The 17,728-nt window shown below is 42.4% G+C and overlaps 1 protein-coding gene across 13 annotated transcripts in view; it reads left to right on the top strand.

Annotated features, from left to right (window-relative positions):
• sox6 (SRY-box transcription factor 6) overlaps nt 1-17,441 on the top strand; it is a 146,828-nt gene extending 129,387 nt beyond the window's left edge. For all 13 annotated transcript variants that reach the window (XM_056745239.1, XM_056745206.1, XM_056745289.1 and 10 more), the window contains 4 exons: nt 5,529-5,634; nt 11,610-11,783; nt 12,752-12,968; nt 13,937-17,441. In XM_056745239.1, coding sequence (XP_056601217.1) covers nt 5,529-5,634; nt 11,610-11,783; nt 12,752-12,968; nt 13,937-14,246 — 807 coding nt within the window. In that variant the 3' untranslated portion in view covers nt 14,247-17,441. The remainder of the gene's footprint in view (nt 1-5,528; nt 5,635-11,609; nt 11,784-12,751; nt 12,969-13,936) is intronic.
• The last annotated feature ends 287 nt before the right edge of the window (nt 17,442-17,728 follow it).

Genomic DNA, 17,728 nt, shown 5'->3' with positions numbered 1-17,728 from the left:
GTTAAAAGGTCAGATGTTGTGGGTAAATTTCCTAGTTTTTACAAGAGACCGAACGTTGTCAGTTCTACATGCCGTGATGATATAAACTTTCACAGTGGTGCTCGTTTTGAAAAAAAATGACAATAAAAAGTGAGGTTTCGAAAATGCAACTGTGTCTCTGGTGAAGCTCTTCTAGAAGGATGAATGATCGCCGGTGGAGGGAGGTCGCATTCGCTCTCTGCCAGCGGCCGCTCCTTCATTCTGGAAGCCTCGGAGTATGGAACGCCGCTCGGGAATAAAAAGCGAGTGACCACATGAAAGGAACACCAGGCTCACCGCACAACTGCATGTGCTTTAGACTAAACGTTTCAAAACTACCAACTACTGGAAAGCTGCACAATTATAAATAACATTGTGATTGGTTATGAAGGGAATTGAAAGCAGATGAAGGGCAAAATAGACGTGCGCTTTAGTGGGTTGTACTGCATAGGGCCAGGGGCGTGTCCAGGATTTTATACATGGGGTGGCAAAGGGGGACAAGAGCACAACGAGGGGTGGCAATACCTAGACCTATCAATCTTCATTTTCGCAGTCGTATTGTAAGGATCAGGAATATGATAGATTCCTATTTATAGATCCCTATTTTAGTCTTGTTCAGATCTTTTTTTTTGGTTAGCAAACAACGAGAAATCTTTAGCCTACATTAAAAATGCAGATGGTTTAGGTGATGATAAGCATGATGACTTCTTTCTTTGAACAATATGAAAGACTTCTTTCAGGTCTGTTTCCCCATCACAATTCAAATTTTATTTAGGCCTATATCAAACGCATAGGATTATCTTTTCTTGGACAGATAGTACAGACACTTTGTGCCGTCATTTGAGTTCTAACTAACAGTTTTAACGCTACACAACACTAGAACTTTAACTTTACACTTTGCCTTACACAGTGATTTAAATAAAAAAGTAGGCTATAATGCGCTTTCTTACTATATTCCCCGAGATATAGAGAGAGAGAGATTGCATTTAGAACTGTCTTTGACTCTATGATAGATAATGTTTGCAGTTAATCTGAGGGTCAGTGTTGGGGTGGCAACTGAGGTGGCCAAGCTCATTTTAAGGGTGACAGCTGCCACCCCTGTGGACAAGCCAGTGCACAGGGCCTGGCCACAGAAGTCTGAGATGGCTGAAGCTATATTGCGAATAGACGGTCAGCACTCATTGTAATATCCTTTCAAAGCCTTCCTTTATTTCCTCTATCGCTTGGATCTCTTACCCAGGTGTTGAACCTAGAGAACATGATGTATTCTCAGCATTCAGTCTCAAGACACATGACACAAGCACTGTTTCCCTGGACCACTGTGGTGGGTTTTCCTTCTTGTTTTGTGAGAAATTATGATATTAGCCTCGTGCACCTGGTCAAATTAGTCAACCGCACCTGCTAATTTTAGTTCTACGTTCCATTCAACCTGCACATGCCTACTCATCTGTTAGAAGCAAAGGCTTATGCTTTCTCCACTCTCTTTTAAAACATCTGGACGCCCACGTTGAACAGTCCCAAATTTACCTCACAATTGCCATTATCTGGACTCGCGCACACGGCTGGAACAATCCAAGGCCATATGGCCGAAGCCCGGCTATTTATACGGGAGGAAAAGCGTCATTCTATGGCAATGCAATGTGTAAGTACAGGGTAGACACCAGCACAATGCGCTTCTGCCCGAAATACACCCCGCTGCAGTCCTCAGGCACATGTTCTGCGGCCGGCCTGATTAAAGCCTTCTCCGCTGTGCTGACATGGGCTCTGCGCTCTGGCTCCACTCCAGATGTTCAGAAGTTCCAGCAGCCTTGCCATCGCTCCTCCTGTGTTATTACTTCACTGTGCAGCCTTCCTCCACCGAAACAAAATGCATTCAGCGACCGAATTTGAGGATGGAGGAGGAAAAGGATAGCGGAGGGGAGATTATTGTGGGTGTCTTTTTCCACTTCAGCTCAGAACTGTGGTTATAATTTTAGATGTGGGAATGAACTGCTGCATGCTGAACTCATTTGAGGGAATGGCCAGCCGTGCGCCAGAGAGGTCGCGGTTAGCATGGGAGGGGCACAACGTGAACCATGACATCTTTTTTGTGTTTTTTTTTTTGCATTGTATTTTCCTTCTCCACCCTTTTTTCCTTATCTCCGGCACTTGCGGAGAGTCAGGGCTCCTGCCATCTTGCTGCTGTAATGCACATTATAAATATATTTTATAGCAATACAGAGATCTGCTCGTGAGTACGCGCCCGACCGGACGGACCTTTCTCAGCAGGACACACACCCTTTACTGCTCCGCTGTGGCAAAGTGATCAGTAAAAATTTAATGACACCATAAAATAGTAAAAATGCCATTGATTTATCACAGCACTTGATGCGGACCGTAGTAAAGCCGTTTTAGACCTTTTTCTTTTTCAAGTCTTCAAACAAAAAGCCTAATGTTATGCATATAAATTATCTCTCTTAATTTTTTAACCATACTACTAATGCTACGATATAAATTACGATATGAAAGTTACAACCAATAAGTGTGTAAAATAGTATATTAAATTTTAATGGAAATTCTTTGTGCAATGTTTGAAGGTGTGCTCATATAGTGCTCATATAGTTTTTATGTTCTTGTTCACTTTTGCAATTATAGACTCTAAAATGTACACTGTAAACAGTCTGTCATGGATAGGCTACTGGCACTTCCTAGCCGTGAATGACCTCTCACTCTCTCTCTTTGTGAAGTAAGACATGGACCACAAACGTGTTTGATCCCACATTCATATACAATAGCTCCATTGACTAAAAATGTCCTGTTTAAAAAAAGAAAGTTTAGCGCCCAAACAGTATTTAATGAAACTCAGTGATGGATGCTTCTTGTTCCACAAACTGATGTTTAATGATCATGACTTTATAAAAGGGGTTGATTGATCAGAGAGAGCCAGCTGAGCGGGGAGGACAGAAGCAAGTAATTTATAACCCCCCTCCCTTCACACACACACGCTTTCTCCAGTTGTTGAGACCTTCCCCAGTGGACTGTCCACGGCGCATCGCCTATTGCTCGTGCGACTAATCGCACATCAGTCAATTTGTCATCGGAAGCCGCGCGCCTCTTTCATTAAGTGCAATAATGCGGTCTGGTGATGAATACAGCAGCGGAGGAGGCTTCACACGGAGCGTGGCACGGCGAGCTAGCAATCCAACTCATCTTTACAAAGCTGCCCGAGCCCAGCGGGGACCGCTACATATGTCATAATTAGAAAACACTTAAATAAGCAAGGCAGAGTCAAGACAGGCAGCTCTTAATGACAGGCCATAAGCAGGTAGTGGTTAATTGTACATCAGAATCACTCAGATGGCCATAAATAATGGTTGGTCTATCAAGCGTGGTGGCAAATTGCAGTACTTTCTATCTTTCCGTACCTCTCTTGGATACTTGTGCCATGTTTTTGAGAAGCGGTAATAGTTTTCTAAGAAAAAAAAGAAGAAAATAAGGCAATACTAAGAGTGTATTGAGGAGAATTGAGGAGAATTAATATGATCTATTTTACAGTGCTTAACATATTTATTAGACTACATGCTTGTCATAAAGGATATTTTTTTAAAAATTATTACTGTATGTAGACAAATAACAAACGTAAACAACTAAATTGACTTTATACACACTTTTGTGCCCAATTTTGAGCCTTCACGTTCAACTTCTTTCAGAAGTCATAAATTAATAAAGACTAACAAAACTTATTTCTCTATTAAGGATTGCAAGTAAATAACCGTAATTGGGCATCTGAATAAAAAATAAAGTATTTTTATTACCATTATTGTAATGGATAGCGACAGTAATTATACACACCGCTGGATTTACCATTACAGAAACATAAAATATGATAGTTAAGGGCAGCTGTGGCACAAACCATACATTGGGTTGTGGTCTAATAAATATGTCAAGCAAAACTAAATTCACACCAAACTTGTAAACGTTCAGTTTATTTCTGTCATTTATTATTTTTTATGCATTTCAGAAATGTGTGACAATTATAGAAAATACAATTTTACAATTCTGTTAAATTGTAAAGTTGTTTTTACAGTGACAACAATAAGACACACATACATTTGTATGTGTGTTTACTGGGAATATAATCTTTGTTTTGATAGCACCGTGCTCTACCTGTTCATATACAGACAAACACTATAGATAATAACGTTGTTAAACATCTTTTGCAAAACAGACAATTGACAACTGACAGTGAATGAAGTAAATTTAAAGTGACCCCAGGTGCAATAATCACACAATCATCCCAAGTAATCCACTATTGTCGTGGGATATTGACAACTTGAGCTGAAGAGATAATCTTTTACTGTGTGAGGTGCTTCTACGCTCCACTGACTTTCCCCAGTGGCGAAAAGAGCTGAAAACAAACAAACGAGCAAAACGGTCAAAGCAGCGCGGCTGAAAGATTAATGTTCAGGTCGGTGTCTGTGTCTGCGTGTGTGGCAGGGGAGCTGTTAGCATTGTGTCTGAAACCCGCCCGAGTGTCTGTTCAAACTGTGTGTGATATGCGTTCTCTGAAGAAAAGCCATGGGCCTGGAAAAAGACAATTGAAGCACACCTTTCGGCAGAGATTGAGTGCACACCCTGGGAGTAAAACAAACGCTTTGGGGCCGACTCACCGTAACACGCCTCGCTTTTAGCCTCTTCAAGCGCTGGTCGGAGGGGGAAGAGATTACTCGGGTCCTACCAAGCAAAGTGTCCATCTCCTCTTTGAGTCTTTAGAGAGAAAGAGACACAAGGCCTTCACTAATGCCCTGCCTCACTCACGGCAGAACTAGGTCATTTAACAATGGGCCCCAGCAGCAGTCGGCCCTCTCGCTCTGCATAATACATTAAGTGTAATGTGCTGCAACCATTCAGGAGAGCCTCCCGAAAGCTGTTATTTCATTCTGTAAATGCACACGGACATGACATTAAATATTGTCGCGCGGGTGACGAATGACAGGGGTTTATTGTGCATCAAGTGCGACATGACGCCAAGTTTAATCTGAACAGAAAGCGACACGACAAAAGGGAAAACACGACGTGTTCCTCCTAGCAGGAGCCTTGAATAAATGATAGACAGGGAGCTCAGAGACAGGGGCATGTATGCAAAGATTAGACGGAGGAAAAAAGAAACCCAACATTTCGCTGGAGGTCCCAGGCTGCATTGTGTACTCAGGATCTTTCAATGTGTTGTTTCTAAATCCTTTTAACAAAAGTGTTTCAGAACAAGTTCCTACAGATAGATGGGAAGAGATTATAATCGTGATAAAGATAACATAACATTGGCCCATCAAAATGCACGCAAGGATGATATGTGTTTTTTAAATAAACACTCTTGCTGTCTCTTTGCTGAAAAGTCCATTATTATTATTATTTGGTGTTAGCTGGCCTTGCATGCCTGACTGAAATGACAAAACAACACTTTTTTAAACAAGGTGAACATATTTAACTGCTTCAGAACCCATTCTAAATATTTATATTTTTTGTATTTGCAGGAGAGGTCTCATTATGAAACCTTTAGTCACTTGGGTAAACTAGGCGAGGATGGAAAGATCGGTCATCACAGGGTCATTGACCTCACCAGACCAGAGGATTTTGAAGGTAAGTGTTTGTCTCCACACATTGCAAACCGTAGGATGTTTATCTGATACTTGTTACTTGACTAAACTGAGGAATGAGGTCAATAACAGTTCAGTCACATGGTTAAACTGACTGGATTCCATAGGTGCTGGGTCAGTGTCAGAGGAAGTTGAAGGGGGTAGTGCAGTGTGCCAAGCTGTATTTTAAGTTTTCACAGCTAGTTCTGATTCGCTGGGGGATGACAAAGCGTTGGACAACGCTGGCCCTCCTCCAGCATGGGCTCTATTACCTCAGCTTGTGTTTGATGTGCTGGGCATGGAGGTGCAAATTCTGATAGCACTTACATGATAAGACGTCATCTCCTTTTGTCGCAATGTAAGTAGAGTAGTGAGAAACTTCACCAAATATTCCCTCATGAATAAATCATTTTATACAGCGGAATATTTCATGGAAACCCAGATCCAAGACAAAGGGGAAAGAAATCTTAATTAACCTGTATGACTTTCTTTCTTATGCAGAACACAAAATAAATATTAATATTTTCTTTTGTGTACCATGGAAGAAAGAGTCACATACATTTTTTTAATGACATGGTGTGAATAAATACTATTATAATTTTTGGGTGACCTTTTCTATTAAAACCTTTAGTTGTAGATACAAACACAAATGATTGTTTTTGCTGCGTAGAAATGAAATCTGTAAAGCGTTAAAGATGCAGCTTTTCTGTCCTATGGCAGTTTCTTCTCTGACTAGACCACAGTAGATTCCCGCCAAGGAGGCGTCCCACCCCTTTCAGATCAGTGAGAAAGCTGATCTGAGCGGTGGGAACTGGTCTCCTCAGGGATACTGAGCATTCATGGGAAGGGTTGAGGGCATGCACAGCTCGAGTGATGGGCCGGTTCTTTAGAGTTCTTTGTAGAGGTGAGGGAACAGATGAACATCCCAAAGTTTGACTCCCAGTTTGGAGAGGATTAGGAGCAGGCAGAGGCCACAGAGGTTTCCTATCCCAAGGGGGAGCAGTGGCGGACGCCAGTACGAGTGTTTAGAGCTCAGCAAAAGCCAACGCCATCTCCATCCCACAAACAAATCGAGATGAAGGATGTGAACAGCGTTTTATGATGATGCGGCCCACATTAAATAGTCTCTTTTACAAGCAGAATGTGTTTACCCGTTGGGATACACGAAGTGTTTACTCTGGTGTTTTTGTTTTTAGCATTTTTTGATAGACAGACAAATTCCATTCCAATCCCCGATATATTTAAGGAATGTTAGTGTTGTGTATGTGATACCTTAAAAAAGCCAGCGCTTCGTGGCTTTTGTTCTGGTTATTTGCCACAAGTCTTGGTTTTATTAAGGTGTACTGTTTAGAAGCTTTGGAGATTTATCTATAAAGCTAGCAACCCTTTTAATGCCAATTAAGTGATTTAACGCTTTACCCAGACAAACAGACTCGCTCAGTAGCTGCGATTGGAAAGAGAGGAAAATTACTGAGTTGATCTTACTGCGCCCGCAACAGCGACGTGTGGAGGTCCTGAAAAGACGCGTTATACTGAAAAGGGTTCGGGGTGTAAAACAGCTCTCTGTCATTGCAGTAACTCGCAGAAAGCTTTAGGTTGCTTGAACTAATATTTGCGATGCATGCAGCAACCAAATTAACAGCTGCCAAAGTTCTTACAAGAGAGAGGCCGTTGGAAAATAACGGCGGCTCATGGAAATAGATAGAATTTCCTTCATTTTGCAAAAAGCCACGAGCCACATGCATCAGCTCACCACAAAGTCATTAGGTCTTTTTAAGCTCAGATGAAAAACATTAACTAATACCACAAAAGGCTTTACTATTGCCCCTTTGTTCATTCACATATGCAGCGTACAAGTTTTGTTTGCCGAACGGGTCGGGCGTGTGTTTAAACTCTCTCTGTCATAGAGGGGTCTTAACAGAACAAAGGGCGTGTTGAGAGATTTTAGGGGGCGGATGTTAAGGTAATTGAAGAATACTTTTATGACAATATCTGCCCAAATGAATGTTGGTCATGACATTATTAGTTAGGAATGTCCAAATACCTTGGGAATCTGTGGGTTATTCTTCTTTATATACAGTATGTTTGTGTACTACTGTATTATACTGTAATACTATATTATACTATTTATACTATATATGTATGTAGGTATGTATTTATGTATGAGTATATTTATAATATAATATAAATTATATTATATATTTATGTGTGTGTGTGTGTGCCTGATACATATACTATAATAACTAAATATACCACGTATATTTACAGTATACTATTAATAAACTTGTGTATGTATAAATATATATATATATATATATATATATATATATATATATATATATGTATATAAAAACTATATTGTTTTTATAACACAAGGTAGTGTTTTGTGTGTTTTTTAACAATGGCACCAAAGCAGAGAACATGTGTGTGAAAAGGAATGGCATTCTTGTACATGTTTTCCCAGCATTCTGACAGTCTTTTTTTAATTTTTACTGTCACTGTAGTCTCGAACACTGCTTGTCAGCCTAGGTCTCATTTCACAATCGCTTTCTGAGAAAAGGAATTTAGCAACCCCCCACCAAAGAAAAGGAAAACATCCAGAACTAAATGCATGAGAAATAATAGCTTAAAGACACATGTGGTAACATGCCATGCCTTTGTCCCTATATACTCACACACAGAGCAAAATTCCATAAATCCAGCTGGTTAAATACCACCAATTGCCATGTTAAAGTGGTGGGCTTATATCACATGTACGTCGTAATGATTTAATTAGCAGAATATGAGCCAGACATGAATAAGAGAACTGAGCATTGTGTGTCACATCTGTCTCTACGTATTAATCTGCCCTCATCAATGTGCCGGAGTCCTATTGTCAGCATTGAATACCTTTATGGAAAGGCGTATCTCTCTTTATTTGATCAACGGCAGAGGGCCTGGCAGGCTTGCGTGATTGTTGCTTGTTTCACTGAGCGGATTCCTGTGTGACAGTCTATGTGTGCCCTCGGAACAAAAGGCTAGCTGCATCGTGAGCCTCGAAGGCTCGGCCTTTTGGCTCCGTTCCGCTTACCATCGAGTCTGGGCCTGCTGCAGACAGGTGTGCTGGGCCGCGGGGCCCCTTTCGCTCACAAGCGCTTTCTCTCCCTCACCTCTGTAATTCATACAGTCCCCCTCTGCTCTCCCTCCTGTTCACCGGGAGAGACAAATTAAATGGAGATTCTCGTATCGCTCTGTCATGTTGGGCACCGGGGCTCATAAATCACAATAAAGTCGATTAGAGGCCTCCCGCCCTCTCCCCAACCCTGGCGCACCCCATGGGGTCTCCCGTGGCATCCAAAAACATCTGCATTTATTTATACAATAACACACCTAACTAGGTGCTTCCTATAAGAGTCGCACGGGGGAAGAAATGTCAATTAATGCTAATTTGTAAATGTCAAAGGCATGTAAGCTCTCTTTTATTAAACGACAACAACCAAAAAAAGCAGAGGGTTGTAAATTGCACGGGTGACGTTTGCGCGAGTTGACTCGGTTGCCAGCTCTTTGGCTGCTTTTGATTAAGGCACATCATGATTGCAGCAGGGGGGGGTGGAGGGTGCAGGGACCACCCGTGTCTGCAAGCGGGGCCCTGTGCCAGGGGCCGCCGCTGCTCGCTCGTCCCAACAGAAAAGACACCCCCTCCTCACCAGCAGCAGTCTCGAACAGCGTCTGAGACGGCTCTCATTCCTTGTGGTCTGAGAGCGCTGAGTCTGTGTCTGCTTAGCCGTCCTGCTGACACACTACAGCAACAACAGGGCATGTGATGATCATTACAACAAGTCTGTCTGTAGAGAAAAAGCAGCACTTCAACGCAGTCCAGCTGCTTTTCGTGTGGTTGTCGTGACCCTACGGCATGTTGTGTCTTTTCTCCTTGTAAGCTTCTCACCTACATCTGCATGCATGCCAGTATATAAATTGCTGAATCAGTGTCAGTGTAAAAGTAATGGCATGGGCCAAATCGTAAATTAGAGCCGGTCATCTCTCCCCCCTGAGCAGACAGTGGCTGTCGTGCTCGGGCGAGGTGAGCGAGAGAGCGAGCGCTGGGTTGGCAAGGTAATGAATGCGTTCATCTGGCCCCGGCAGTCAGCAGATTGCCCGGCGTTGATGGATACTGTCAGCCCTACGCCACACTACATTTCATTGCACAATAAACATGGCTGTCAAAACCAAACAAAGTGAAATCAATTTATCCTGCACGGTGAGCGCGTGCTAAATGAAATTAATGTACTGTGCGGAGATAATCCCTGCGCCCCCGTCGGCTTGCTCGAGGGCTCCAGAGCCTTACCGTGTCGTTCGGAGAGGTTGTAGTGCGTTTGGCGGTACAAAGTTAGCGCGTGTCGATGAGGTGCGAAGCTCCGTGCTGACATATGTGAATGGCCGGGGTGGTCCGCGTTTGCCAGTCACTGATGATTGAGGATTATAGAGAGTGCCAGCCGGAGTAAAGCTTTACAGGCATGGAGAGGCATACGTAAAATGCCTACAGACCGGGACCCCTACAGTGAGGGGTTCCAAGCTCAGAAAAACAACAGCCCTGGATTACAAATGCAGTGGTGTGATTGTTAAACATGACATGTGTAAATGGATCTTTAGGGCCCTAAGAAAAGCCATTCTGCCCAGCAGGGCCTGGGGAATAGAGCCTCCTGCTGGCTGCCTGAAACGTAGACCTCATCCCTCTCAGGACCCCAGTCTGGCTGATGTTTGCACGGGTGTGTGTGAGAACCGAGGAGGTAGCCGTTCTAGGCTTTTTTCTCGCCCCTCCCTCTCCACTGCCCTGGAATAATCGGTGTATCATATTTTAACAGCAGAACAGTGCCAAGATCCATTACTTGGAGTTTTTATTTTGTTTATCAACAACAGCGATAATAAAAATCAGAAGCAGGTACTATGTGCCAAGACTTGAAAGTTTCAGGGTCCTAATGAATGCCCGTCACATGTGGATGATGAAATATTCATGCTTGATTCCAAGCCGCCTTATCCAGTTTTCGGATCATTAAAGATGTATCGTAGCATATGGAAAGGCCTTTTTCGGGGGTTTGTTTTATTTTTCAAGCCTTGTTTATCAACATGTTTTTGTTTGTTGAAATATTCATACAGCTTTTATTTAATTCTTTCACATCTTACATATAAAAGGAAGCAAATGCGCATGCAAACAGAATCATTTTCGCTCTGCTTTAAAGTTAAATACAGAAACTGGGGGACACATATGCTGATTGTGAATGGCCTGATTGAGAACTTTGAGTGTGTCTGCTTTTCCACTCGCTTACTTACGGACGTGTGGTATGTTAGTCTGTAAAGTTAGTAGGAATCTGAACGACGATTCATCTGAAGTAATGGACATCACAAAAACAATCTCCCTGGAGGAAGTTTGGAATAGGTTTAGATCATCTCATGGGGGACGTTAACCTATAAACTTTCAGTTACCAGCCCAGATAAAACCACTAGCCTTATGAATATACACATATGGAAAGATGTTTGTTTTTGGCACTGGCACTGGTAAACACCCTCATGCCACATTTGTTATTTAGAGCGGCAGATACATTACAACATTCACCTAGCGGGTCGTAGTTAGACATGCTATGACTCAGACAAACATTTAAGAAGCATTAGAGTCAAGGTACTCATCATCTGGTTTGAACTAGTTTTCACTGATCAGGAGTTGCTCAACCAACAGTTCTGTCTTGTTCTTCGCTCCAAAACATGAGCTTGTCCAGCCCAGCTGGACGGGCAGGCTGGAGTATGAGGGACGGCCGCATGCCTCTCGTATCCCAAAGTCCAGCTCTCTGGTTCAGCTCCAGTCACACTAATGTGTTGATGGATGCCCTGCATTACTAGCTTGATTAATGGTTTGCGCCCACTTTCTTCTTGCTCTGGTGTTCCTAGGGAGTAAGGAACTGAATGGCTCTGCAGATAAACCACATCAGTATTATTCTTGGCCAACAGGAGGCGCCAGCTCTGCCGAGGCACGGGTCTACAGGGAACCCCGGGGACGGAACAACAACGAACCTCACATCAAACGGCCCATGAACGCATTCATGGTGTGGGCCAAAGACGAGCGCCGCAAAATCCTCCAGGCCTTCCCAGACATGCACAACTCCAACATCAGCAAAATCTTGGGTAAGTCTGAGCCCCCAAATCAATCACGAGCAGTGTTAGCCTTTCCGTTTTCACTAGGGACGACGCTATGCTCCATAAGAATAAACTGAACCCCTGCCCAGGGTCTCCGTAGTGGCGTCTAGGGATCTATTGTGGAGTCGTTCAGAAAAATGTCTGTGCTTGTTTTGGATCACGCTAGCTCGACTAGTCTTGTTAAAACAGGGTCATTTTGCCTCCAATGACTTGCAGTTACTCAAGCAGTGATTGAAATTGTTTATTCAAGGATTAGCATTATGTTTTCAATGTTAAACACTGTAAAATGAAGTACCACAATTGATGTAGAATCTGCAACATTATTAGAAAAGGTGGGATTTATGTTGATAGACTTATATCTACCTTCAATTAAAAAAATATACCGCATGTATATATGCAAATGAATAACATCACACGTTTCCCCTCTGAATAAACACGCATTTGACATTTCACATACACTATGCTAAATGTATTTTGGTCATCATTTTTTGCAAATAATTCCACACAACTCAATGCGTGTTGAAAAGACCAGCGCGGTAAAACTTGATGGCACGCTGCCAGCGGGAGCAGCTCAATTAGATGGATTTAGTGGCTGTCACGTGGGTCACATGTTTGTCATGAAAAATGACAGGGCTAAATGGGTCTTGTCCCCCAGTCCAGAGAGTCGATAGATCACAGCAACTAAAAGTCCCGTCAGCCTGGACGTTCTGACAGCTGGAGATATTTACTGGCCTGTTGTTTCTGCTAATGCAGCAATGGGAACCGTCATGCATTTACCCGTTTATTCAGAACAGCCGCACGCTCCAGAATAACGAAGCTATGGTTGTATGTAGTGTTTAAATTTAAGTTCAAATAAGTTAACTAATGTGCATTTAAAACTATATCATTTTTGTTCAATTTTTTTGCTGTACGTCTTACCACACACATCCTAACGTATCACTTCCTATGATCGTCAGGGTCTCGCTGGAAGTCCATGACAAACCAGGAGAAACAGCCGTTCTATGAGGAACAGGCGCGCCTCAGCAAGATTCACCTGGAGAAGTACCCCAACTACAAGTACAAGCCCCGGCCCAAGCGCACCTGCATCATCGACGGGAAGAAGCTGCGCATCAGCGAGTACAAGCAGATGATGAGGTCGAGGAGACAGGAGATGAGGCAGTTCTTCACTGTGGGGTAGGTGCATGGCGGAAACGCCAGAAAGAATAGCGGGCTTCCGTCGGCCCTCGCGCTCTTTCGCACTTAATGAAGCCGGCATATGGCTCTCACAATAGGCAGGTAATGACTCCATGCGGTGTGCCAGTTCCTGCTGCAAAGTCTGTGACCCTCTAATCAGTTTGATTGGGGTAATTTAGCTCATTTAATTCTGCCTGTCATGTTATACGGCTCCTGCGCTTAATTTTTTATATATAGCTTTTTAAGACGCTGCCTTTTGTCGCGTAAGCACTCTTCTATTGTGATTATATAACGCTGATGTTTCTTTTCGTTTCTGGGAGGAAGATTTGATCTCGGGTTGAATCCCATTGACAATATAGCGTTTTCTTTCACCTGCTCCAAAGCAGCGGTTTATCAAATTTAGACTATAACAGAGCGGGCACTGGGACTCGCACAGCCATTATTTTAGGAAATTAGGGTTGAGCGTGAATGTAGAAAGGGCGGCAGGGCAGATGTTTGGAGCTCGCCACTATAATTTACTGTATGTGGTGAGTGAAGAAAATGCCTGCTCCAGGTGTTTCCACTTTAACAGCAAGAAATGCGAGTGGTGGAGTATCAATCAGCCCGTTAAAGATCGGGAGACTGTGTCTCTACCAACCAATTGGCTTTGTCGCCGTGAAAGAAATGAGTGTCATTTTCACAATCATTCCCAAATCGTTGTCACTGATTGGAAATAATTTTGACAGGCCTCTGACTGGGGATCTTCCGGTCGAGGGTTTAAATCTGAGAGCTTTACGTTGTTGTGCACTTCTGTACATTCCTTCCTTTCTCTAATTCCCAGAGACTGTAATTGTTTACTTGACAAACGTTAAACTTGTCATCCATCTCTTAGAAGCTCTTAAGCTGCTTTGAGCTTTGCGAGCTTTATGCACTCCTTGAGCATAAATCTGTTTTTCTCCCTTGTGTTTCCCTCTCCACCTCTGTATCAGGCAGCAGCCACAGACGCAGATCCCCATCACCACCAGTGCAGGTGTCGTCTATCCTGGTGCCATAACCATGGCCACCACCACGCCCTCCCCTCACATGACATCAGACTGCTCCAGCGCTTCAGCCAGCCCCGACCCCACCATCCCTGTCATCCAGAGCACCTTCAACATGAAGATGGAACCCGGCACCATGGTGCCCAACACCCCGGTGAACGGCGAGGACGAGATGGACATGTACGAGGACTTTGAGGACGAGCCCAAATCGGACTACAGTAGTGAAAATGAGACACAAGAGCCCGTCATTGCCAACTGAAGCTCAGACACCCTGCGAAGAATATTCCTCTTTTAAAAGAGGGAATACTGAAGTAGACGAAGAAAAAATAACGAACAAAGACGTGGAAAAAAATCTAGTTTCTGATGATAAACAGTACCTTTCGGGAGCCAGCATGCAGATGTGGCTCCCGTAGATTTAACAGCTATTGGTCTTAAGTGTTTCTCCAAGCGTGAAACAATTGGATTGTGTTTTATTTGGGCTTTTTTATTGTTATTTTATTGATATATTTCTCGTGTTTTCATCATGGACGTTGATCAATTTAGGGTATTTACTACATGTTTTGAGAAACAGGACTTGACGATTGAAACATTTCATACGAACGCATAACTCACAGTCTTACTTAAATTCACGTGGATTTAAACATGTATTTGTTTATCGTTTGAAGCGTACATTACTGTTTTCGATGGGGTTCTATATCTCACTCAGGTATGCTGTACCAGCCAACAGCTTATGAATGTTTTTAATCAGAACTATGTCAAGTGAAATAGACAACAAAGCTTCATTTGACATTTCATAATGCGACAAAACTGAAGAAGAACTGAAAACTCCCCATTATTATTATTAGTATTATTATTATTGTTGCTTTATTATTATTAATTTGATTATGATTGTTCATATGTTTTAAAAGTCCAGATGTGCCAAACATATCATAAGCTTCCTGTTCGTAATCTTAAAAATTAAAAGTCTTAAGGGAGAGACCGCACGAGTCTTAGACAATTCTCGCAATGCTGTCCTAGAACGTAAAAAGCCCACGATTCTTCTCTTCTCTATTGACTCGAATGCTCAGGAACTAAGAGTGTCATACTTCTCCGGGAGGTTGAATGCAGTGATCGTCTGACCGCCGGCCTCTGTCCTCTCCCAGCGCTCTAGTTCAGTCTTACCCGCTCGGTTCTTAATCACAGTGATTGTAATCAGGCCAGAATGCCAAGGGGCCAAATGGCATCCAATCTGCAGAATTGGACAGGCAGCAAAAGGCAGCTTTGGTGCATTACAATCACAAATTGCTGTTGTACAATATGTACATGCACATTCTGCTAAACTCTTTAGCCCCGTTTTCCGGGGCAGACCATTGAAAATCTTTTATTTGCGCTTAAGTCTTGTGGACATTGTAAATCTTAACTGACAGAAGATAGTCTTAAAGCGGAGCGTGACCTCTGGGCTTCTGCAATGTGTTTATCATTAAGTCTTAAGAGAACATCCAGTTTATCTGGAGGTTTTTTTGGCCAGTTACGCAGAGGTTAAGAAGAAAACCCCCCAAATTGCTTGTAATGGCACTTATTTTTCCAATCGTTCTTCCAGTTTCATTATCATTTGTAACGTAACATATACTGTAAGCTGAATTTCTTTTATGAATAATTTCAAAACTGTATACAGAAGATTTGAATATGCACAAGGACAAATCTGCCATTTTGGGCCATTTATTGTTATTATTCTTAGATTGGATCCTTTTCGAGCACTTGGAAAAAAATTCAACATTCATAGCGACACCATAAAAAAGCGCGTCCTTTGTATTGGAATAGTCAGTCCTGCAGTTCTACCAAATTATTCGGTAACACCAGCAGTAGAACAGATCTCAGACTGTTTCCGTGCGGAAGGACAGCCAAGAAGCAGCTTGCGGTCAGGGCCTCTTGTTTTACGCATTGGCCCTACCGAAAGCTCCTACAGGGCATGTGTGCCATTCACCTCCATTCACCTGACCTCTGCCCGCCGCAGGCCCTGCCTCAAGGGGCTGCCATCTGGCTCCCAACTTCGGCCCATGCCCAAGAGAAGGTACTAGACAATGGAGACGAGGCCCATGTGGTTTATTGTGCTTGCTCTCCATCAATGTGCACCGGCCAGAAGCTAGCACGAGGTGCTAGCGAGCAGATGGAACAAGTTGATCAAGCTGTGGGGGATTATTAAAATGACTGACGAGTAGGTATCATCCGAAATACAGCATTATTAATGCATGAGTCCCGCTATTTTGCCTTTGCCCTTGAACCTGTCTCTTTCATCGGTAACCCAGAGATTAGAATAGACAAGAAATGTCACAGTGAGGCTGCTGGTCACTGCATTACCTCCAAAGGTACCAATGGGTATTTAGCGCTTATATCTCCCAGCAGTCGAAGCATTTAATATGTTACTCAACGCCCCCCTCTTCAAAAAGCATTTATTTAATTCGTAGAAGTTCAGAGCACTAGAAGCTCGTATTCGTACCTTAATTTCGTTTTTGTTGTTTTTTAGTTTGTTGTGATTTTAACATGAGGTACAATACTTGGCTGGGTGTCATCCGCGTTCAGTTTTTTTTCTTCCCTGCTTACAAGCCAACGTTTATTTTGAAAAGCTGTTATATCTGTTTGCTGGTGGATTGGTTGATTTGTACGTGATTTGTACATATTTCCTTGACCATGCCAAGCCAGTTCTTTCGGCTGGTATTAGACAAAAGAACTGTTGTTGAGACTGAAACTTGATTGCGCTTGTATAGATAAAAAGGAAAAAAGAACAGAAAAAAAGAGACATTTTCAATCTCACAAGGAGACAATGATTCAAAAGTGTTACAAGCACTGGATATAAATGGTATTTTTATCAATTCTGACTAATGTGAAGCCGTTGTGCGAGGAAAAAGCCCTACACGAACAAGTCACCTGTTTGGACTCATGTGTGCACGCCCAACGGTTGCCAGATTTGAGTCATTTTTCACTCTACATATTTTGTTTATTTATGCAAAGACACGTGATGAATGAACACTTTGTTTAAGCTCCAGTGCTGCCTAGGGGAGAAAGAGCAGTGTACTCGACGGAGAGACTCGCATAGTGACTGGCCAACTGAGACACACCGGACTTCAGTAGCACATTTTAATGGTCATGTATGTTTGTGTTGTATATTGTATTTGAAGCTCTCTAGTGCGTATAGACATTTTATTGTATTTATTAGCCATAATTGGCTCTAAAAGTGTCAGTAGAACATAATTCAAGGACAATCAGAGAACAAGAATAAAAACAAGGACATTTGAAAACGGATTGGAGCTCAAAACAACGTTTCATTTATTTGTATTACTATTATTATTATTTGGAAAAAATTCTCCATCTCAGTACAGATTTTTTTCTTTCCTTTGTAAATATAACATAGAAAAATAGAATTTTATTTTTGTTCATGGATACTTGCTGAAGTATAAATTAAGTGTTTTTCTTTTTTTGTGTGTGTGTATGTTGTTGGTCATTGTACGTAGAAAAAAAATAAGAAAGACAATTCACTGTACCTCATGTTGTTGCTGAATTCAAATCCCTGTCGAATGAGTAATATTGGAGACACAGCTGAGATACCCGGGCATCTGAACCTCGCACTCCAGCCATTACTTTTTGTCTTTTATTTCGATTTTGTTAATGCGTTCTGTAGCAAAGGAAAATCTTGAAATCCTTGTACGTATTTTTTTTTACATTTTTTTGTTTTGCTGAGGTACTTGCTGCAGATAAATAATTGGT

This window comes from Triplophysa dalaica, chromosome 1 (genome assembly GCF_015846415.1).
Source record: "Triplophysa dalaica isolate WHDGS20190420 chromosome 1, ASM1584641v1, whole genome shotgun sequence".
Classification (NCBI taxonomy): domain Eukaryota; kingdom Metazoa; phylum Chordata; class Actinopteri; order Cypriniformes; family Nemacheilidae; genus Triplophysa; species Triplophysa dalaica.
Note: the sequence above shows the minus strand (reverse complement) of the source record. Positions and strands in the feature narration are given on the sequence as shown.